Source organism: Cyprinodon tularosa, unplaced genomic scaffold (genome assembly GCF_016077235.1).
Source record: "Cyprinodon tularosa strain WSP-4 unplaced genomic scaffold, ASM1607723v1 ctg205, whole genome shotgun sequence".
Taxonomy (NCBI): domain Eukaryota; kingdom Metazoa; phylum Chordata; class Actinopteri; order Cyprinodontiformes; family Cyprinodontidae; genus Cyprinodon; species Cyprinodon tularosa.
In genome coordinates this window covers 1,088,795-1,112,819 of record NW_024038756.1, presented here as the reverse complement: position 1 = coordinate 1,112,819, position 24,025 = coordinate 1,088,795, and the positions used below count along the sequence as shown (strand labels likewise).

The following is a 24,025-nucleotide window of genomic DNA, read 5'->3' as shown; positions in this document are numbered from 1 at the left end:
TCGATGGCACTTCAAAGACCTTTATTGGTCAGAGTGGTGAGGCTGTTCAAACACCTAACCGTCTCAACACTAATGGTAAGCATCATCACGCCTCTGTCATTAAATCGCTGCCATGATGACAGGGCAGAAAAACAGCAACGCCGGCCTGCTGACTAACATGTAACAGCATAGAATTTTATTACGTGCAGCCTTCTGGCAAGAGGGATGTACCTTTTTGTTTCCCTGTCAACAAACAGTGGGCAGCTGAGTGACATAAGGGCAGCTAAAATTATCAGCTTGTGTGATCCGAGCTGGGCGGTGCCTGTGTCACAGGATGTGCCTGTGTCCACACAGTTTATACCAGGTATACACCTCTATTGCTGTATGTTTCTTCTTCTGGGAAATAAAATTCAAAACACAAAAAACATCATCCAATAACTATAAAGGTCCTGTAAAAGCACAAAAAACTCGACACAACAGTTTTATAGTGCACCACATTTAGTAAGTGGCACATCTTGCTTCTCTATAATACAGCTCCTAAACTGAAAGGTGGAAGAAGGTGACGGCTACGAGGAACACTCCTGGGTCAAAGGAGAAATCTTAATAATGCTTTTTTTTTTTTTTATAATAGGAAATAACGAGGCTTACTTATAAATGAAATATTTGAACTGATACAGAGGAATGTAATTCATTAATTAGCAGCTCTCTAACTGGGTGTCGGGGAGAAATCCATTGTTCTGTCATAACTTATTCAAACGAAATAACAGCATGCTGTCGCATTCAGGCAGAGACAGAAGATGGAAGTCATTAAGTTGATGAACATCTTCTGCATCTGCAAACTGAAACACCATGGCAGACCAAAAAACTACCAAAAAATGAACTGCTTCCAAACCAAACTGCACCTTTCTGTGTTATTCCTCTGATATCAGAAGCATTTAGAGTCAATACTTCCTTAACATTAGCAATAATCAGATTTACCGACTGCAAATACTTTCAAAGCTTTGCCAATTAAGATGATTTAGACTTTACCTGATGTGGCTCCCCTGACCTTGTGGGGATGTTACCTAAACTTTGGATGTTTACATTCAAACATATCATAAAAAATGTTAAAAGGGTTACTTGATATCTTTTTATGTACATTAATCCTTGTATATTTTTTTATAAGCAAACTATTTCTTTGAGCCTGCTTTCTCTTATTTGTATTTACTTTTCCTTAAAGCAGTCTTTCTGCTCTTTTTCCTCCCACAAACCCCCCTTTTGATTAATGAACTTTAAAGCTTAAAAAAAACATTAGATTTTTTTTTCTTTATATTCCGACATATTGTAATGAATGGTTGTACATAAAAAAAAAAAAGTGTAAAAGTTTTTGGAACATTTCTCTCTATGTAACTCATACATGATTTTGGAATTTTTTAAGCAATGAATGGAAAATAAATACTGAGTCTCATGCTGTTACTGTAGATCAAACTCTGAAGAATTATATAAAAGAAAATGTAAAAAATAGATATATATTTAAGCTCTACAAGGAATCTCTGCTTTTTTCTGCTTGCTGAAAACAATAAAGCTCTACATCTCCAGCCTATTTTACAAAGGAGTTTGTTTTAGGGTGAACTTCAACACATTGCTTAATTAGATTAAAGTAGTTTGGTTAGGATTTGTTTTATGTGGCAGCTTTTTCAAGCATTTACATTGATTTCTGACAAAGAAAAGTTAAGGAACATCTGATAAACATACAGGAACCATCGGCCAAGATGACTCTCAGTGACAGGGTCTATTACATGTTCTGAGAAACATGAACCGTAATGTTAATACAATTCATTCCAATTCATTCAAGAGTGAAACAGTGACTTTCCTCAAAAAAAGCTGTAGCAGTCTGATATTGAGCTAAGCAAAGAGGTAAATATAGCTGCAGCACAAACAGAGCAGAAAATCCCATCATTACAGCGGCTCTGGCAACCATTCATCACATTTCACTGCTAGGTTTACATCTCTTCTCGTCTGACTCCCACCGCTTGCATGTAGCTCCTGGGACATTCCTCCCATACCAGCTGGACATTCCAGCCTTTGCTCAGCCCAGATCAACTCGGGGTTCCATCGGGTCACCATTTTAATGTTTACACAAATGTCCCCGTTCATCACTCCAGCCTATCAGCTCATGCATCTTTGAAAGTGTTCAGCTGGAGTCATCCGCTGATTAAATCCTGGCGTAATATTCTATTCATAGCATCTGCTTCAAGTCCATGTAAGGTTTTGCTTACATGTGCATCAGCAGCGTCTTAACCGAGTTGGGAAAACATATCCGTGTTAGTTATGTTTCATAAAGGGGAACTTTTGAGTAGTTTAGACACATCGATGGCCATCTTGGACCAAAATGTTTATGTGGCTCTGTGGTTCCTTTAGTTTTAGGGTGCCTTACAACGGAGTTCACATCTGGTTATTTGTTTTTTCATTTAATCTTTTTTCATGTTGCAGCTTTAAGTTTGGTTGTCAAACACATTCGAAGTGATGGACGACAATTGTAAATTTAATCTATGCTGTTTGATTTTTTTTTTTTTTTTTTTAAGTGTGGAGGGGTAGTGTAGCCTAAATTTAGCACACTCTTATCCCCTAACTTCCCTTGAGAAAATAAAAGCAAAACCTTTTGCTGTGGTGACTGCTACAAGTTCTTTAGAAAAAAGACTATAAGTACTTTGAACATCTATGAGATTAAGTTGTTCTCCTTTCCTTTATTGCAAAATACATTAGCTTTACTTCAAAGGGATTGCATTTATTAAGAGCATTTTTTAAGGCTTTAGGTCTATGCTTTGACTTGACCATTCTTTTTTTTTTTTTTTTCAACAGTGTCCTGTCTGGCAATGTGGCAATAAGAATAATTGTCTTGATGACAAAAAGAGCCCAACAGATTTTACTTTAACAAGTGTAGCAGTATGGCAATTGCCATATTGCTACACTTGTTTCATGCATATAATTTGCTTTATTATATTTATGCAAGGAGTTTTACAGTTTATATGGACACGCCTGACTTGACCATTCTAACACATAAGTATACTCTGCTCTAACTATGCCATCGTATTAGAGTACTTCCAAGTTTCCCTCCAGGATTTAACTTTAATTAACTCAGTCCACTCTGGTTTTTCCATCTCCCTGTAGACGAAAAGTATGGACCGCATACATTAAAGTGGAGGTTTTATTTATTTTTATTTTTTTTACTATATAACATTTTAAAATTCCTGTAAGAAAAAGTCCAATTTCAAGCAGAGAGCCCCTTTTTACCCACATCCTTTGTGTCAGCTACATCTCTATAATAAAATCCGACTTGGATTTATGTATTGATGCCTTTATTCTTGCTAAATGTCCCGAAAACACCTTAGGTTCTTACAATTAACATGCTTACTTCTTTCATTTAAATTTTGCTTATCCACCCTGCCAGTTTAGTTGCATTAAATAGGCTTTATAACTAATTTAAAGCTTAAAATATTAATCTATAATCAAATACTCCTTTAGATTATCTCCTGATCTGTTTTCCTTGGTTTTCATCACAATGTTCTTTAAAGTTCTTTAACAACTGAATTGATATTGCAAGAATTTAGATGTTATTGAACTTAATGTATAAAACAGGTGGCCTCTGAAGGTGGTCAGTTGCATTGGATTTTATTTATCAGTTTCTACTGGAAGAGGAATGAATACATATGACTGCCACACTTTTCAAAATGAAATTAGCAAAATTATTAAAATCTATGTACCCTTCTTCCTTCTTTGTGTTTTAAAACATACAATTCCACCATTACAATACTTTGTAATTTGCAATATTTTTGCAGCGTAATATAAATGAATTTAAAATCTAAAAGTATATAAACCAACTAAAGCTAACTAGATCACCTGTTTTTATTAGAGACTAAATGTAAGTTGGAAAAAACACACGAAAGGTGCCTAACTCATTTCAATCTCAAACCTTTTCGCAGATTTTTTCAAGGAAATATTTTAGGTAAAACAAAGTTTTCTGGATTGAGCTGTCCTCATCAAAATATAACATATAGAGTAGGACTGGAGGGATAATAAAATCTCCTACATGTGCTTTATATCAATAAATACAATCTCACTCCTTAAGGAAGTTATATAAATGAGGGAACACATTTATATTTTCTGCCAAGTGTAATGCCTTTAAGCGGCACAAATGGGCTGCAGTGTTATTTTACATACAGACAACAAAGGGTGCTCTTAGCCAGTGAAATGTAAAGAAAAAAAGAGTGATGGGGCAGAGGAAGACATTAAAAGGAGGAGGAAAGCTTTTTTACCTTTTATCAAAGTGAAAAAATGGCATGGTGTCAGTTATGAGAACTGAAGAGAACATGTAGTGGGGATGATATGAAAGAAGGAGAAAGAGTCACTTACAGTGTGTCCTTAAGGAATGGAGAGGAAGTTTCAGTATGTTCTCCTCCAAGGGGAGTGTTATCCGTTTGCTAAAGCCGGCATTGCCAAAGCTAAACGCACCCCCACACAGAGAAGGTGGGATGAGGGTGTGTGTGAGAGTGGACTGACGAGAAGGTGGTTATGGATCTGGCTTTAATACATCTGTGTGTGTGAAGTGGCAGGAACCAAAAGCTACTGAGAGGGAGAGAGACAATCAGCAAAAAAAAAATAAAAAAGACGCAGAGCTCGAACAAGCTGAGTGGCTGGTGTGAAAAGGGAGGGTGCTCAACAGTCCAATAGTGTGACAGATGAGCTGAGCGAAGAGGAGATAGCAACAAAGAGACAGATTTTTTTCTTTTCAATTTCTGATCACACTCCATAGTCTGACTGCTTTCTCTGTTTTTGGAATAGGTTTGGAGAGGGGGAAAAAACAAACAACCTAAAGCATTCAACAGAAGCTTGGAAATGATTCATGAGGCATGTCTTAACCTAAAATTTATTTCTCTCACTCACAGATTGGGGGGAAGGCAGGAAGCCCGATAGGCAAAACATTTGAGATAAATCATTTAACCCTGCTGGGGAATTTAATAACATATTGCTGACAAATAGAGCCCAGCTCTGTTTGCTAAGCTGCTTTTAGAATAAATGCTCACAGAAAATAACAGGAAAATAAGATAAAAAGGGAGAGCTTTTTTGTCCTTTTACATTTTTATAAACCTTATGTCAGAGATTATTAGTGATAAAGTAAACAGAAACTGCATGGACAGCTGAGACATGTGCAGTGCCCTGCCTCCCCTGAGTGAGTGTATGAGACGCCTGTGTGCATAAGCAGGGATGGGGGCGGGGGAGCAGACCGTCTTTATCGAGATTTTACTGCGGGAGCGCCATGTTGCCATGGAGACTGCATCCAGTGCAGCAGAAAAGCGCAGATGGTCCCCTTCCCTTTATTTCCTGAAACCGTCCAGGTTGCTTCTCATCCCTGACCTGCAACTCATACAATAAATAAATGGATAAAAAGCTTGTCATTTTGACTTTGTGGAGAGTGGAAGGGAAAAAATGCTCTGGGTGTGGACCAGGCTATGACTCACACCACTGACAAACTGCCTAAGGTAGAAGTGAAAAGGTCTTTTTGTTGAATTTTTGCAGAAATATTAAATCACTGAGCATCATCTTACATAAATACATAAATTATTATGTCATTATCACTCTAAATTTGTTAGAATATACTGTATATGATATTAGAGTGAAATCAGCTGCAGTACCGGCTGAATGCAATCATAGCTCTTTGGAGAGTACCAGGTCTGCATGTGTACTGATACGGACACCATGTTGAGACTGGAGAAAATTATCAATATCTCCATTCTGACTTGTAGACGCTCGTTACACTTCATGTTAAACCTGTTTATAGATCAAGCTTTCTCATGTTTTTACAAACCCATTTGAATTTTATGTAACAGGCCAACCTTAATCGATTAAAGATTATATTCAGTTTTACCCTTAAAAAAAAAGAAAGTCCAAAAATCCCTTTTGGCTATATTCAGCTTCAAATGAGTTCTATTATATTTTATGTCTTATAACTGAGGCTTCTTTGTATTTTTAAAGGCTAAACCAATGTAAAGTATGTGATAAAGTTAAGACACAATATCTCATAAGTTAGAGTAAAATGTTTAGAACTTTATTTTAATGAAATATGTTTATTATTAAATGATCTATACATGTATTTTGACTTTTTTTTAAACAACAAAAAAGCATATGCTCATGTTAAAATAAAGCAAAAACATTTGGCCTGATAGTGTTTACCTAATCCTTTCGGAGCCTGAAAAGAAGTTTTGCACCGGGCGCCATAAGCAGGCATTCATACTGTTGCATTCTGATGCCATCTACTGGTAGTGCTGTACTAATTCACGCAGTGATCAACTTGTTAGCTTTAGCAGCTTTAGCTCTCAGCTTTCAGGAAGAAAAACTCCTTACATTTAGTCTCTAATAAGGAAATGCACCTTCTCAAACAGTTAGAGGAAAAAACAACACGATTGACAGGGAGTCTGACCGAGTTTTATTTTAGGCTGGGAGGAGCTGTAAATATATTCTGTAAAGCCAATTCATATTACTGAGAGGCATATAATGGTGACAAGATATATCGATGACTGTGTCGCATTTCTACTTCTATTCTAGTGTCTCTCAAATTGAAACAAAATCCCGTATTTGACTGGGACAAATTCTAAAAAGGTCATAATAAATATTGAACAGGCCTTATTTCTAAATATATAAAAAACAGAGCTGCTGTCACTGTCACAGAGCCACCTCCTTCTCTCTCTACCTTCAGGCCGGGCAGCAATGCATGAAACACAATAACATCATATACCCATGTTATCATCTAAAAACATTGTACAAAAAAAAATGTATTTCATGCACGTCATATATATTTTGTTGCAGCAAATTATTTTATGCACACAAAGAAGTACTTCTTGGCAACAAATTTGTAATTTGTCAGTAAAAATGTGTATTTCCAGGGAACAAATCAAGATTTTTTTGCTCACATTATATATGTCTTTTATTACGCTTATGCTTCTCAGCTTCTTACTCTTCCCCTGCTTGTTCTCGCCACCTGTCACAGATGTGGAGGAAAGTGACACCACCATGCGGTAATACCAGGGGCCATTCTGCCCGCTTTAACAGCTAAATCAATGGGAGCTACTAAACACCCCTGCAATCAACAACAATTGAGAGGACTTCACAATTGAAATTCGCACGAGCTATACTGAGAATACCCATGTGCATGGAAGTTGGATGTTGTAATACATCGAGTAAATATAAAAAAAAAAAAAATTGTTATTTCATCTTTCCGATTCATGATCCACCACAAACGGATTCGTAGTTGGATTGCCAACTTGAAGAGGAAGGATTTGCCATCGAATTTCTGGCCAGAGAAAAAAAGGTAATATGTAGCCAACATTTCAAAGAAGAATGTTTTCAAGAATACTTGGATAATAGCGCATGGTGACAAACACCAGATACAGAACTGGGACTTGCTCAACAGCCGATACCGCACCGTGACGTCACTAACCAGTAGGTGGCAGTAATGTTCTTTGACAAACATTGATGTCTCCAGTAAAGCACATTCAAATGAAATTACTCTTAATCAAAACACTCATCATTTATTGAACAATATGCAACACTTCCATATTGAAAGTACTTTCAGAAGTTTGAATTCTAAAAAAAGAACAGTTTAAAGAGAGGACATATTATTTACATTTCACCATATTCTATATACACACAGCAAAAATGTGTAACAATGTGTTTTGGTCAGATGAGATCAACAAATATATATAATTGTGGGATACAAACAAAACATAGACAAACGTTATTTTTGATCTGCATTTCTTGAAATTGTACCAGCTGTGTAGCAGTATCATAGCCTCTAAAAAACACCAACAGCAGCACTGACTGATTTTCTAAATGAATACTGTTCAAAAAATATCTGCAAAATATAATGCAGTTAAAGGTTTTCAACTTAGACTAAATGCTGGTACAAGTCACAGAAGAGAATCTAGTGTATGATGAACAATGAACATCCTACCTCTCTGATTATATTGGAGTTTGTCACATTTAAATTAGAATGTTTTTTACAAGCTGCAGCTGTGACGTCACGTCACTGCTCTTAGCAAATCATTTTTAAAAGTGATGTCAACATTAAGAATAAATCTGAAAATATATATATTAGTATCTGAAGGCCGGAGAAATAAAACTAGTTGTTTCCACCAATCAACAGGTCATAATAAAAACTCCTTACCGGTCCATTTTGCTCTAGTCGATGAAAGCTGTCAGATTATAAATGCATTCTTGTTCTTTCTCTAAAAGGGAGAGAAACATAAAGAATCATTAGAAATACTTTACTTGTTTTGAAATTATACAAGTAAAAAAATTTATAAAATAATCTGACGTTAGATTTTGTAGAATCAACAGAAAACCAAGATATACTTCCCAAAAAGTTAAAAAACAAGATTCACTTAAATGAAAGGGCGCCATCTTGTGTCTGAATCTTGGAAGTAACCATGAACAATCCTTTCATATTTAAATTAGTCTGAAGGTATATCTGTCTTTATTTATAACATTTGTAATCTTGTGACATAAAATATCGTGGTCAGAAACAAAAAGGAAAAAAACACCATATACAAAAGCAGAAAGCATTGCGGCTATTGTCTTTATATCTATTCTGGCGCTTTGTGTGACGTATGACCTCGTGGCGCAACGGTAGCGCGTCTGACTCCAGATCAGAAGGTTGCGTGTTCAAATCACGTCGGGGTCAATCTATTATTTCACCTTCTTTTAAGCATTTAGATTTTTTAATTCAAGAATTGGCCTTATCACACTTTAATGACCCGTCACAAAACCTAAGAATGTAAAATAACCCCAATAAAATACTTTTTATTCAAGAAATGTTATATTATAGCTCTGACAGACAATCATTGGGAACTAATCATTGGAAACTCTATTAAATGCCATGGAGTAAAAGGTCCTGGCTAAACTTTACTTTTTACAGAATGCTGTATCGAAGTGTTTATATGAAGTATAAACAATGCAAAAAGACTGGAAATTTATAACAAGAACTGAACTTGTAGCCACTATGTCAAGAGATAAAACACATATTTTCTCCCAAGGGTTAAAGGTCAAAGTGTCTGACAAGCCACTCATGAAGCACAGGAAAGGTCATAAGTGTCTGAGCTGAGGGGAATAACGACTGGATTGTCCCTTTTTTTTTTTAAATCATTAAGGTGATCTATCCTTATTAAAATCTGAAGTCTTTGCAGCCCTCTACCAGGACATTTAGGAGCATTTGATACTCTCTTTTGCCATACTGACAAAGTTTTGAGTCTATGTATAGAATCTGATAAAATCAGTGACCAAGATCTTACATAAATCAAATTTGTAATTAGATTTAATTTAATTCTATTATCCTATGCCTCTTTTTAATTTAAAATATCATATTCATTGACACACTGATCACTTTCATCTATCTCTCTAAGATAAATTTAACATTTCTTTGTGTCTTAATGAGGTCTAAACAAATTATAGAGCATAGCAACTAGATTTCCTGTGCACTTTCTTCCGTTTAAAAATCAAACAGCAACCCATGTAAACAGTTACATACCCCAGGTGTTAATGGTGGATACGGTTACACAACAGCAACCACAGACACTACGTAGTGGTTTTGGGATTCTAACAAGACGACGTCATTCAGTTCTTAGAGCACTTCTCCAAACAAACATATTTCTCCAAGTTGGTTAGTGACTATATATGAACAACAAGCTGTCATGTTACCTTTTCATCGTGAAGCAAATCCTTGTGATAATAAGAAGCAGGAGAGTCACATTTTCAGCCTTTATCACTCTTTTATTCCCTGTCCTCTTCAACCATGGTTTTTCTTGAACATCTCTGTTTGTCTCTCTTTCATCCAACAAGCCGCTCTCAGCTTAACAGCCTCAGTCCAACATGACTGCCTTTCTTACTGGGTCCAAGGCTCTCTCTCTCTCTCTCCCCACCTCCTTTTTCCTTTCCATTCATGTCAGAGTCTCATCTCTCACCAAGAACATTAGACTCTGAATGCACAATTTATCAGCAGAGCCCTGCTAAGAGTGGAACTTGGCTGAGACATAAGGTCGGCCCCTGTCCTAAGGAGCAGACTCACATGAGAAAGTCCTTGGCTGCACTTGTTTTGCACCACAATGGCCTGATTGTATTTGAGGATCTTCTTTTACATTAAACAGGCAAGTTATGCTTCTTTTATCTCTGCTTGCATATAAGGGCAGGCTTTGAGCTTTCCAAAAATGCTTGTGTTGTTTGTAAAAGAACTTTGCATGCTTTTACAGATGAAACCTTTATCATCAGCAAGTTTTCCCTTTTCATTCAAATCTATCTAAAATGCCAAGAAACTGTAAATATTCCTCTTTAAAACCATCAAAAGGGGAGGAATGAATGTTTGCCGACTGTCAAGAAAAGCATCCATAAACTACAAGAGATTGAATTAGAGTGCTGTAAACAAATGTTTTACCTCTGTAAGATAATCGAATGCCTTCATATTATTTATTGTTTATAAATATCTGAATCTCAGATACTAGATTGGATTGTGTCCTATATATACAACCTTAAAAAGATTATTCATGAAGGCTGCATGGCTAGTTTTATTTTACTCATTTTATTACAAAGCTTCGGCACAAAAACATAAGGTTGGTTAAATTGGGAGTAGGATAGCAGTAAATCAGAGAGGCCCAGCAGGGAGACACTATGAGAGGCTATGGCTGGGCAGAGATAGCCTCTAGGCTAACTGTTGGAGATGTAATTCTGTTTTATGTTTTTGTAATATGCCTATAGATTACACTAGAAACAGTCAGTTGTGTTTAAAAATCACTTTCAAAGACTAACCTCGTCAAGGAAAAAAATAGTAAAGTTTACCATGCTCAACCTGATCATCAGTCTGTCAACCTTCTGAAGTTTGCAGATAAGTCAGTGACGAGTCTGCCTACAGGTGGGAGGTTGACCATCTGGCGACCTGGTGCAGGGAGAACAACCTGAAGCTCAAAACTCTAAAAACAGTGGAGATGGTTGTGGACCTCAGGAAGAAGCTATCCCCATCAACCTCTGTGACTCCACAATTGACGCTGTGGAGTCTTTCCGCCTCCTGGGAACTCTCATCTCACAGGATCTAAATCCGTGTTGGATTCAATTCCAGGATGTGTGGGTAATGGGTGAGGTCTAGTGGTAGCAAATAAGGGCTAGTGATTTAATGTATTCGGATTGGGCATTTGAGCATGTTTAATAATCAAGGGTAAAAACAAATCTTGTGTTATTAAATGAAATATTTTGCACTGGAAAATGTCAATAAGATCAGGCTAAACCAACACTCCATTTGGGTTTTAAAGTAGAAGTGAAAACCCTCTAGCTATAGTTAATCACATGGGAGGATCTATAATATGTCACCCATCAAAGTCTGTAAAACCTAATTTAAATAAATAATCCAACACATTCTAAATAACACCTGTTGGCTTTTAATAGAAAGATAAAAATTAGTCCAAAACAGCAGATTGCAATGACATAAGCCAGGATATTAATGTGTCCAGGCAGGATTTCTTTGAACATCAATGGTGCAAACCCCCCCTCTCATAAGATCCTCCCACAGGGACATGCTATCCTGCCACCCACTATGCTTGGGGACAAAAAGCTGCTTCATGCTCGTCCCATCCTCTTTTGTGGCTGCTCTCCAACCAGCCACTTCTGAGAGACCCCATGAATGGATGGTTAGACAGGCGACCGGTATCTGAACCTTCCAACCGCCAAAGTTGGGTGGTTCTGTTAGAAATCTCGAAACTAGACTCTGCAAAATAAGATTTTCTACAATGCTTCTCTGAGTTTAGAGCAAACTTTGAGATTCCAGAGACTGGAGGTTTTCTTTAGGGAGGAACCAACATTAACTTCACTACTGCAGGCCTGACCTGCTAAATTTTCTTGGGAACACCTTACTTTTCCAAATTGATAAACAGATGTTACAAGTCTGGCAAAGTTAGGAAAATAAATAAACCCCAGCAAATAGAATGGTTAGTGCTTCACTAGGGAAGGTTTTTGCAGGTAAAATTAGGTTTTATAAAAATCAAAAAATGGGGTATGCGTTACTTTTCACATATTAAAAATTATCTTTAGGTCATCCAGAGGTTAAACATCCCCCATTGAGCAATGAATTAAACACAAACAATATACTTTTTCAGTGCTACTTGGATGGTAATTCACAGGTAAAAGGGCCCCAACCCCTGATTATTTCACTTGGAAAACATTAAGCTTATAACCAATAAAAAATTTTTTTGATGTCTGATTACAAAATAAATTATCTACCCCTTGGAGTTGAACGGGTTTGAACAATTCCTAATTGCTTTTAATTAAAAGCTAATTTTACCAGAATCCAAGCTATAAGATAAACTTTTGGTTTCAAAAATAAAATCCAGACCAAACTGATATTGCATGTTATCATGGTTTTCAACCATTTTCACTACAGCACATAAGGGTTTAGTTTTACTAGTTTAGTCAAGAGTTTTAAAGAGAATATAGAGTCAAATTCCTTTAGAAAGGAATTAAATTATTTGATATGGCATTTCTGTACAAGCATTGAACATAAAATTAAAACATTTAAAACTTCAACTTTGTGAGATTATATATATATATATATATATATATATATATATATATATATATATATATATATATATATATATATACATACATACACACACACACCGGTATATATATATATCTATATCTATAGATATATAGAGAGATCTCTATATAGAGAGATCTCTCTATAGAGAGAGATCTCTAATATATCTATATATCTCTATAGAGAGAGATCTCTATATATATCTCTCTATATATCTCTCTATATATAGAGATCTCTCTATATATAGAGATCTCTCTATATATAGAGATATCTATCTCTATCTAGATATAGATATATAGCATTTTGCCTAAAATGCAAAAAAATAAAAAATTAATGTAAGGCAAAGTAAAAAAAAAGAAATTGTAAGCCGTTTTAACATTTTTTACCAAGTTTAAAATGTAGGGGTGGAGTGCATTGCAATTCAGGGGCTATTTCAACCTGAACAATTCGTATTTATTTACTGCAAATAAATAGTGAACAGGTTATGATATATATACCTTTTTATTACAGTAACAAAAAAAAAAAAAAAAAAACAGACAGCTGTAAAGATTTTAGAATTTGGTTTGACAACAAAAAAAAGGAACCCATTAGAGTTCAAAGCAAGTTCCCAATTGCCTTGTGTACACTAAAGGGTAAAACAGGACGAATAAATATACAAATGTTAAAAATATATTAAATCTAAAAACAAAAAAACAATGAAGCCTAAATTTTGTCTTTAAAACTTTAAATTAAGTGGTGGATACTTTGAAGTTTTGTTCCTCCAAGTCGCTGAGCTTACTTCTGCCTCCAATAATTTTCAGCAAGGACTTTAATCCAGATGTGCCCTCAGAATAGTTCCCCACAGTTGTGCCACTTCTGTCTTCATTCATGTTTCCCGTTTTTGAACCGGAGGAGTAGGATCTTTGAGTTATGCTCCTCTGGAACAAGTATCTCAGACGGAAGCCCATTCCAGGAGAGCGCAGGGTTTCATCCACGGAGGCCGACCTGAGCAGCGGCGCCTGAGAGAGAGCTCTCTGACGGAGGCACTCAGGAAGGGAGGCAGATCCTCCAGAAGGGGCCGTCAGACTTTCCTGACTGCTGCCATTTGTCAGTAGGTTGTGTTCGTCGCTCTCCCAGACTTGATCATCAGGATCATTTCCGCTGAGCGTCGATGATACTCTCCGTAATCTGTTTCTCAGCGGGCTGTTTCGTGGAGAGCAGCTTAAGGGACTCAAAATAGTCCAAGGAGATCCCATATTTCCATCACCAGCAAAAAAGTAGTCTCTAGTTCTAGGCTGAGGGGTATGTGGAGTGCCAGCATCATTTTGTTCTCCATTCGCATGCCCTGGAGTCCCCGATACATTCTCATCATGAAAGCTGCCTTTGGCGTTTTGATAGAGAAGCACCTTCCGAGTTATCTCACGCATCTTCTCGGCTTCTTCCTCTAACTTTTCCAGTTTTAGGTCTTCTTTAAGCAGTTTTGCTTGTTTCTTCTCTGGTCTGACCTTAGATTTATAAGGTGTTGGTAAATCGCTTTGCATAGTTTGAGTACAGGATTCAGAATGCAACAGCTCAGCCAGGGATGGATTGCTCTTGCGACATCTAGTTAGATCAGATTTGGGCTTAGATAAAAGGTTGTGCAGCGCAGACTCCAAGCATGACGAACCATCAGCTGGTTCGGGTGTTGAACTACATGCTACCGAAGATCGTTTGGTAGCTAATCGTATGCTCTCTGTGCGTTTGCGTCTCTGTTCAGCAGCTTCTCGCTCCCTGTTCTCCTGGAGGCCATGAAAAAAGAAAATATTTCAACAAAACAATGCAGGGAGAAACAAAAAACAGTGTTTAAAGTTCAAGGTAGGATATGAAATGAAATATGTAAAATATTTATATGTAAAATATTTGATCCTTTTACCTGTACAGCTTTGTCAAACCTTTGACAGAACGAGTAAAAGATGGAACAGCACTCCTCAAGTTTGAAGGTTGTTGGTTCTTCACAGAAGTACTCTGCAACAGCGTCGCACAAAGCCTGTAGGTCCTTTAGGGACACCCCCACGTCTGCAAGCTTGGAGTCTGCTCTCTGTCACAAGAAAGTTCTTAAAATCACCCAAACACATCTTGTCTAGATGGTATTTTTGAATTTGAGAGCGAGAATACATCTTACCTTCAGAAATTGATCTATTTGTTGTAAAAGGCTAGGCTGGTTGCTGCTAAACTGTTTCACTTCTTCAATCTTCTGGATCTCCTGCTCCAAATCCTTAATTATGTCATCTTTACAAATCCTATTTGTGATAGTAAGATAAAAAAAATTGTTGACAATTACATTATCAGGGAAAAAAAAGATAAAGTGTGGAAAAACTTGGCTGAACCACATCCAAAGAGTAACCTTGAAGCCATCCCAATATGTTCAAGTTGTCTGGGAAAGGTCAGCATCTCTGCATCAATCTCCTCAGCTTGCTGTAGATGACAAAAGAAATGGTAGAAATCTTACAAAAAATGTGTTAGGAAAACATTTTCATGCAAGAAAGAAATAAAGACTTAATGTATATTTAATCTTCAGAGAATGACGAAAACAGTGTGTAAGAGAAAACAATTCTAGTCTGACAGGAAATCTTTGAAACAAATTTCTTCGACTGGCTCAGTCAATTTTAGTCCAAGGGAATCCGTTTTGTTAGCAGCAGTCCAAACCACACCATTCACAGCAAGATTAATACAGTAACTGTACTCATACTAGAGCTGTTAAGGTGTTTGTAACAGTGGTGTTTCAGAGGAAGCTGAATGATGAATTGGGAACATATCAGTGGACCCCAATCAAAGCAAAACCAGTCAAGGTCTATCCAATTCTTCTATAGTGTGCCGAGCCCATCCATTCAGACAATGTCCAAATTAAGGGTGATATTCAAACGAAATAGCAACATTCTGTCAAGGGAGCCTGGCTCTGCAATTGGCTGGTTCTCCTGTGTTATCAGTATGGCCTGGTACAGACTACAATTTTGGCTTAGTTAATACATTTCCTAATATTTGTCTCCTGATGTACAATGGAGCATACCATGCAGAAATTATACACTCTTACCAGCATATCTCAGCTGATTATGCTTGCGAAATCCTGTATTATTTTGGCTTAACCAAAGTCTGAATTTTACCAGGACCCCCCCATTTTTTTTGCAATGCAAGCCAGAATTTATTTGTTCTTGCTTGTGTAATGTTCATGTTTTTTTTTTTTTTTTATCAACTGGCAAGTCTGCACATAAATATAAGGGCAGCATCTATGCAATTTTTTTTGTGCCTCAAAATCATTTAAGAATATATCATGCTTTGTGAAGCTCTTCTTCTTGCCAAAAAAACATAAGATAATAAGGGGAATTTAACATTGAAATATATTAGCATAATTAACAAGAGGTATTGCTCAATTCCAGGGTAATAATGATGCCATTATTAATAGATACAGGGTTTCATAAATATGGCTGCATGAGCATCGTTTTCTAACAACTATTTGTATACAGTGCTCCTAGTGAAGAGGTTAGTCACAGAAATATTCTCTAGCCAAAGAGCTACACCTCACCTTGGCAACATAGTGCAATAGGTTCATGCCAGGCTTGTTGGCTTTGGTGTCTGCCAGTTTCAGCAGAGAAGTCATCCTGAATCCAATGACGTTTGAACTGTGACCACCCTGAAAGAAAAACCCTTTCAGTTGAGGTTGTTTATCATTTTCACAACGGCTTGATTATAACAGACGTTAGTTAATAAAATATCATGGAAGAAACTTAGTTTTAGTTAAAAATACCAACAGTGTTCATGTAATTCCCAGCTTTCAATACCAGTCGAATCACTGAATGCAGATCATCACAGTCCAACAGTTCTATGGGAGAGGGGGGAAAAAAAATGATAAGGGACATCCAATTTAAAAGCCAGAAGAAAACTGATAATGCAAATGGAAGCAGCTGAAATATTACCACTAGCTGCTTTGGTCATGACAGCAATGGCGTTCTTCACTTCCTCCATGAGGGGAAAGAACTCCTCCCTCAGAACCATCACCTTCAGACGTTCCTTATAGCTACAGGTAATACAAGCAAGCAGATCATTGATCATTATTCCCACTTTTCTCACAACCTCATCACATGCTGTTAAACTGGAGATCAGTCTATGAAAAGCAGCAGTTTAAAGAGGTATATCAAAATAAGTAAACTGTACTGAGGCTTTACTTAGGTAAACATCAGCCACAGCTTCTTTTATACCATTGCTTTTGTATGTAGCAGAAAACATAACAGAAGCCATGTAAAATAATTTTAAAGCCAATTTATTTATCATTATACAGAACTTAAATTAGTTCAAGGGTTCTGTTTCAAAAAGCAGGTTTACTAGTTTTCTAACCCTGAAATCTGACTAAACGGTCGCAAAGCAAGAAAATAATTTCCAGCAAGGGATTGTTAAAGTAATTCTGACTCTGATTATTAGGAAGATCACATCCAAAATGGCTGCAAACAGCCATGTAGTATTTACTGCATAAAGGAAGAGTGATTCATACTGAAGAGGAACTCTACGAGTTGATTCAAATGAATTTCAGATCTCAATGTTGCTATTGTTACTGGTCAGCATTTGTTTTATTTTAGCTATGAAGAAATATATTTCATATAATATAAAGACAGCCTGCTATAGGCTACCAGGCTACATATAAACTTACACATTAACTTCAAGCAGTGATTTTCTCTTACATCACCTTCTCCTTTGCAGCTCCATCTCTGTCTTTTAAACACATTCTCCATTTTTTTTCCAATTTCTTTATTAAAATCTCTAGTTCCAGTGGTGTGAAATAGGCACTTCCTGTTGCCCGTCGTCATGGTGTTTCGTCCGATTGGGGTTCCACTGATAATGCATTTCAAATTTGTTACGCACATGTTCAACTCTGAGTAGGCTTTCTTAAGAGTTTGATAAACTAACCCACAGAAGCTTTAATCAACACTCAATGTTTCCAACCTTTGGCTAGATCAATTCAGAATTAAAGATTTGAGTACGAGTTTGTTAAACCTGCTTTGTGAAACGGGCCCCCGATTGGTGCAGAAATATTTACGCCCACTTACACACAGCAGGTCTGATCCAAATCATATACTCACACAGTCAAAGTCCGTTAGTCACACCAAGACATTTAGATTAATCATCTCTTTTCTGGTATTTTAATACGAGGATGCTATGCAGCCAATTTTGGTTAAAATATTTGAAAACTTTAAGCTCACCCAGATACTTTAATGAGCTGCAGCATAAACTGGTCTGCCTCTGGTAACACTGAGAGTTTCCCTTTGTATGACAGTAGCCGTTTAACCTACAGGCAGACAAAAACCATGATTAAATGGAGTTCAGAAATCACTTGTGGAACAGCAGAGTTCTGAAAACCTGAATACTCCACTACTGCATTCATACTGCTTGATAAAAACTAATTTTTACAGGTTTATGCAAAAGACCCAATTACAGCTGATATTGTGCCTTTTTCTGCAGGAACTGCTAAGAAGATTAAAATTGCTTTTAATAAATATAGAAACTCCACTCTCACTACATCTGCATTAGCAACAGTTTTAGAGTAACCCGACTATTCTAAAGAACCATAGCTCTACCCAATTGTCCTCATCTTCAAAATGTATACATTTTTTTTTGCATTAATACAAAACAGTTTCTGTTACCTCACTTTCTTCAGGTAGCAGCTTACACAGCTCTTTTAGTTTGCCATTTCCAAACTTAAGCCAGTTACCCTGATGAATGTCTTCCACAATTTCACTCACGGGCCTACAAGAGACATAAAAGGGAAGTCGTAATACAAATGTACTCATTTTGGGTGCAGTGATAATCAACAGACGATTGTCTGTTTTGAGGAAGTTCTTGCTCTAAGGCACTGGTTATAAACCCACACTGTGCAAAATGGTTAAGACCAACTGCTGATTAAGAGTGTTGCATTTAAGCATGTCATATTTAAACAACCAAAGTTAAATATCTTTAACCGTGTTACACAGATTTGTAAAGGAAGTTGATCTAAAGTAAAGTATAAAAATCTATGAGAGATGCATTTCAACTATGGCAGGGATGATCAAAGTGATGATGGTACATAAATAAGATGGAATAAAAGGGTTTGTTCGAAACCAGATTAGTTTATCTACAAAGGTGTGGAATAAAAAACTGAAACTGTTTAGTTAGACATAAAGCTGATACCATCACAAACCTTTATGAGAGTCACTTTGGTATTCAAATTGAACCTGAACAAACACTTGATACAAACTCCTGCTTAAAATGTGTATAAAAACAGTGACTGCCTTAGGGACTTTATCTAAATGGAATGTCCACAAGACGATCTGCGATTGTGTAAAGCTGGAGTCATTGTCATGTACACAACCGTGGCCAATAAAGATCATTAAGAAAGTCTGTCCCAGTGTTTGAGAAAAACTAATCCATTTGTTCCCTGGTTTCTGGACCATTATAGATATTTAGAAAGGCACAACATCTGTAAAAAGCATTCCAGTCTTCTAAAATGCTGCAGCAAGAGGTTTTTTTTTTTTTTATTGCAATAGTGGCTCGTTTTTTTAGAGAGCAAGAGACATGCAGCAAATTACCACAGGTCGGATTCAAACCCAGGTCGGCCGCGTCGAGGATTAAGGCCTCCTTACATGGGTCGTGCGCACTAACCTCCAGCTCAAAAGGTTTGATCTTTTTCCAATTTGAAAAGTATACAAATATCAAGAAATCATCTAATTGAGTTTCTGATAAATAACATTTAACCTATTATTTTCTGTGAGGTATAGTATCAAACTGGTCAAATATATTGTTGATAGACTGTGTAGGAAGGCATGAAAATATGAAATTCTAAATGTTTATTTCAAGTTGTCTGAAACGTTTTTGAAATTTCAAACACTGATCAAGTGATGTGGATTATGTATTGAAAACCTATCCAGATTTATTATCAACTTTGAGCTTTTCCTCACTGTTAAATTAAAAACAGATGGGAGGTAAAGCTTTCCACCATCGGACTACCAATGTATTTGTACAACTAGGCCTAAAATGTAACTATTTGGATGAAGCTTTTATTAAAGGTTGCACATTTGGCAAGCACTCATCTTCTCCATTGTATATGAAGCAGATCCATTCACTAACATTATGCATTACTCACAAAAAAACCCCAAAGAAAGCAGAAAAAATAACTATTGCTGCCAAGTACATTTATGTCTGATCCTTAAATGTACAATAAAGATGTCAGGACCTAACTGGCAAAAAGAAAAGCAACTTCTCCCTGCCTTGAGTGCAACAGAGGAGACGGCATTTTATAAAATAATTGACATTAAAAGAACCTGAGTAAATAGTGATCAGAAGCTTTAATGCAAACAACTGACAGTTTTAAAGTCATAGTTACTACCATAAATACAGTAAGGTATATAACAACTTCTTACTGTAGATACTTCTGCAAAGAGATAGAAAGTGACGCTTTAAAAGGGATTTCCATTTATTTGCATGAGTTCAGCTGAGATAAGCCTCCATGTTGGGTAATGATTAGCAAAGTGGAAGTTACCTGTACATCGAGAACTATATCAAAAAGTCTGAGCGACTCTCACCAGACAGCTGGTTTCACTCATTTACTTTCTTTAGGTACTTTTCCATAGCATGTACCACACCACATGCATTTTACCCACATATAGCTACAGATACAGCTTTACCTTTTGAAATGTCTTAAGAAGATCCCAACATTCATACACCGTTTGGAATCCAATATTGTGACCTATAAATAAAAAAGCAAAACAAAAGATCTTCATATCTCCACAAAATTCTCCAGAAAATTCTATATTTTTGGGGAAGCTAAATTTGTAACTTGAACACTTCCACGGTGGTAACAGGTTTCATGTGGAACTTCAAATGAGATAACTTCCTATTGGCATATTTATTACTTCTCCTAAGTTGGTGGTTTATTTGACAAGATCACAGAATAAAATAGAGCAAGTATAGAAAATGTTATTTTACATACGGATGTATTAGTTACCTGAGACTCCAGTCCGCACAAGTTTATCCCCTCACTCTTACTTAAACCCAGGACTCTGGAGGAGCGAAGTGATGCACTTTTGTCTGAACTGAACAGCTCCTCCATGGTTCGTATATCCAGCACCAGATCCCTCTGGGTCCGTTGGGATGTCCACACGTTCAGCTTCCCCAGCACATGATGGTTGGGTATTGTGTCCCAGTTCAGCTTTTTCATTGAACACCTTTGGATGCTACGAGAGCCAAAGGCCAGGGGAGGAGGTGGTGGGGGAGGTGGTGGTGGTGGTGTTGGGGGCACGGCTGTAACTTCTGCACCAGGAGCCACTGAAGACCGTCCGAGATGCGAGTCTTCTTGAGCATCACTTGTAGATGGCGAGGGGGGATAACGGGGGGAACGACTGGGGGTAGCAGATTTTAAAATCAGCATCCCCTCCATCATTTCCCTTCAAATCCAAAGACCAATAGATGTTTGCTCCAACTCACCAATCACAACTGAGAAGACACAAATACAGCACATCTCTTTATTTAAAAGCTGTAATTTTGACATAAAACCTATCAAAACTAGATGTGTTAATATTTTGCAATGTGTTTATGAAAAAAATTCAAATTAAATAGATTTGAAATAACTATGAACTCATCCAACTTAAGGTATGACATAATCATGACCTATTGCTGAACTCTAAAAAAATAAAAGACATTTATAAAAAGAGAGAGCTGTTCTTTTATTTCCAGTGCTTATCTTTTTATATATCCTTTCATTTATTATGTAAGCCATGAATAAAATAAACTGAACTCAGGTTAAATATTGAATCCTTTTTTTAAATGTAGTCTCCCAAGTATCCCTTGCAAATGATAATGTGTTAGAAAATAACTAATTGACCAAGAAAATTTTTTTCCTGCATTTTTAATCATAATTGGGTATATAAAATAAAAATGCAAAAAATCTACAGAAATAAAACTAATAATATTAATATGTAGAAAAATAAAGTAATATGCGACCTGTAATCAGCGCAAATATGTGCTTTCTAGCTGTAATCTCGCCAAACTGCCTTTTCCCATTATTTATACAGTGGAAAATAATCAAAATAATGCATATATTTATGTTGGTTTTCAAAGAGATGTACTTACAGGCGCTTTTAAAAAGCTTGGTTAGCTGTCAAATAACTGTTTGCGCTCCGGCGTCGTTTTCTTGTTGAATATCATCGCTCTGTTTCAGGAACAAGGGCCGCAGGTGCAGTGAGATTATACGCTAATCAAATTCAAGTCACCCAGGTGGAGGCCCGGCCTTATGATGAGACACAGTGGGTCCGCTCCTTTTTCTGTAGCCGGCGCAGCATACCGGAACCACCGGGAAAGAGGAGGTGTTAGTATAGAAAAAGCGACAGTCAATCACTCTGGGCACGGTTTTAGGGGAAATAGATTGATAGCAAGGGCATTCATGGAGTAAACTGTGAAAATCAGAACAGTAGAGATAAAAAGAAATACGTATTAGGTTTGTTTGCAAATTTACAAAATGCAATTGACAATAATTATTTTATTTTATTTTTTTTTATAGAAAGTATGGTATTAGGGGAATTTGGGTCAAGACCTATATAAGAAACAGGCAGCAATTTGCTTAAATTAAAGAACAAACATTCAACTTTTCAAATATCAACTGTGGTGTCCCTCAGGAATCAGTGTTGGGCCTTCTCTTGTTCACGCTATGTATAAATTATATATCTATAGTTCAGTAGAGTTAAAATGAACCTTAGCTGGTGATTAAAACAGCATAATTTCTTCAGGGGGCATTATATACCAGAACTTAGAGGTCACTGACTCTGAAATTGGTGAACTAGAAGTCTCGTTTGATGCAAACTGTTTTTAATCTTAACACAATTAAACGTACATAATAAAATAAAAATCAGATGTGTGTTGTTGGGTCACAGGATTTTTTTCAAAACCTTGCATAAACTATACACACACACACACACACACACACACATATATATATATATATATATATATATATATATATATATATATATATATATATATATATATATATATATATATATATATATATATAAATATATAAAAATATATAATCTATGCTTTATGTAAAACTATGTAAAAGAAAAATCAGCTGACACACGTGCCATGAAACTCATTGATTTTATCAGCTATGAAACTGCAACAATAATGTTAATTGTGAGCAATAAACCATTCCAAGGCAATCTGCAGAAATCCTTTATTGACAAAAAAAAGGGGTTTGAGACGCGAAAGCAACTACAAAACACTTTATACCCATTTAACTTAAAACTATTTATATATTGCAACTCAAGTCAAATTTAAAAGTAGGCTTTAAATATATTAGTTGAGAGTAAAAAAGTATGAAGGCTACTTGAGCAGAGTGATCTATTTACAACCCATGATCAGAACGATAAATGTAAGATTTTTGAGTAATAAAAATGACATCAATAGGCCTAGTATGTAGAATAGGATAAATTACAATATACAGTTTACCGTATTATCACGGAAAACTCAGCAGATGGAAAAATATAATTTAGCTAATAAGCCTTGAGAACTAAGAATAAGAAAGTCTGTCTCTTGGTGCATAATTTTAAAACAAGTTAAGTTACTAACAATGGATGGAGTAACCACAAACTTTACTCAACTAAAAGTAAAAAGTAGGCTAAAATGCTGTAAAACTAACCTAAAAGTACTTTTTTTTTCTTCTTCTTCCAAAAGTTCCTCAAGTAAATTTAACTGAGTAAATGTAACTAGTTTACTATCTACCTCTGGTTGTGGAGCAACATTATGGAACAAATTAGATATCGAATTCAAACCAATAATGATATAATTGAATTGAACAACACCAGTTGTCCAGTTATTCATTCAAGTTTTTTAGACTATGGGACGAGAACCTGTAGTAACGTCCCAGGAACTTATTGCTGCAACGCGACGATATCGTTTCCACCATGCAGCCTTGAAACCTCAGTCTCAGCCAGACAAATTTAGTTTGATGTCAATGTTTGACCATTCCTTGGTAGATTTGATACAACTTTATTAAATATTGCCTTCCTGGCAGTTTTTAACTACAGGTCCTAGCTTTTGTATAGGGTTGAAACCCTTCTTTCAAGCCTGACTTAAATTAAAACCAGTTTGAGGTATTTAGGCTTATTGAGATGTGTCCAGACTGAAGCTTGTGATCAATCGTCCAGCTGTTGGTGTTAAATTGAAGATTAATCTGGTAGTCCTACTGCATTACTGTAACCCAGAGGTACAGTATATATGAAGGTAAAAAGGCCAAACACCCAACATGTTTTTCATTTTTCACAATCACTTTGTATAACAGCCATCTAGGTGTGACTTTGTGTCATACTCACTGTAGAAGGTACGATTATCAAACATCTAATCAACAGATACCAAAATGTTGAGTTACTTCCTAGATGCTTATTTGACCAAATATGGGTTGTT

The 24,025-nt window shown here is 36.3% G+C and overlaps 2 protein-coding genes and 1 non-coding gene across 6 annotated transcripts in view; 1 reads left to right on the top strand and 2 right to left on the bottom strand.

The window, feature by feature from the left end:
• The window catches only part of trim3b (tripartite motif containing 3b), a 40,390-nt gene extending 30,520 nt beyond the window's left edge, over positions 1-9,870 (bottom strand). For 2 of the 4 annotated variants that reach the window (XM_038285000.1, XM_038284999.1), the window contains exon 1: positions 4,372-4,588. The gene's annotated coding sequence lies outside the window, so the exon portion shown is untranslated. Of the gene's footprint in view, positions 1-4,371; positions 4,589-8,179; positions 8,241-9,708 lie in introns of those variants that run through there. The other 2 variants (XM_038285002.1, XM_038285004.1) reach the window with 2 other exon arrangements.
• Positions 8,624-8,695, top strand: trnaw-cca. The gene has a single exon. It is a non-coding gene; the product is annotated as a tRNA-Trp (tRNA).
• Positions 9,871-13,122: 3,252 nt separating the features above from the next.
• On the bottom strand, positions 13,123-21,814 carry fhdc3 (FH2 domain containing 3). The gene is made up of 12 exons (XM_038285034.1): positions 21,698-21,814; positions 20,574-21,061; positions 20,254-20,315; positions 18,238-18,340; positions 17,797-17,882; positions 16,519-16,619; positions 16,354-16,424; positions 16,128-16,235; positions 14,952-15,022; positions 14,730-14,847; positions 14,481-14,645; positions 13,123-14,346 (listed from the first exon to the last, which is right to left on the bottom strand). Exons 2-12 carry the CDS (start codon positions 21,006-21,008, stop codon positions 13,318-13,320), a joined length of 2,349 nt encoding a protein of 782 aa, XP_038140962.1. The 5' UTR covers positions 21,009-21,061; positions 21,698-21,814; the 3' UTR covers positions 13,123-13,317.
• Between the last annotated feature and the right edge of the window lie 2,211 nt (positions 21,815-24,025).

Coding starts and splice junctions, on each gene's coding strand:
- fhdc3 (XM_038285034.1), bottom strand. CDS start 21,008: ATGATGGAGGGGATGCTGATTTTAAAATCTGCTACCCCCAGTCGTTCC. Junction 20,316..20,573: donor TGTGCGGACTGGAGTCTCAG/GTAACTAATACA, acceptor TTTTATTTATAG/GTCACAATATTGGATTCCAA. Junction 18,341..20,253: donor TTCTTAAGACATTTCAAAAG/GTAAAGCTGTAT, acceptor TGTCTCTTGTAG/GCCCGTGAGTGAAATTGTGG.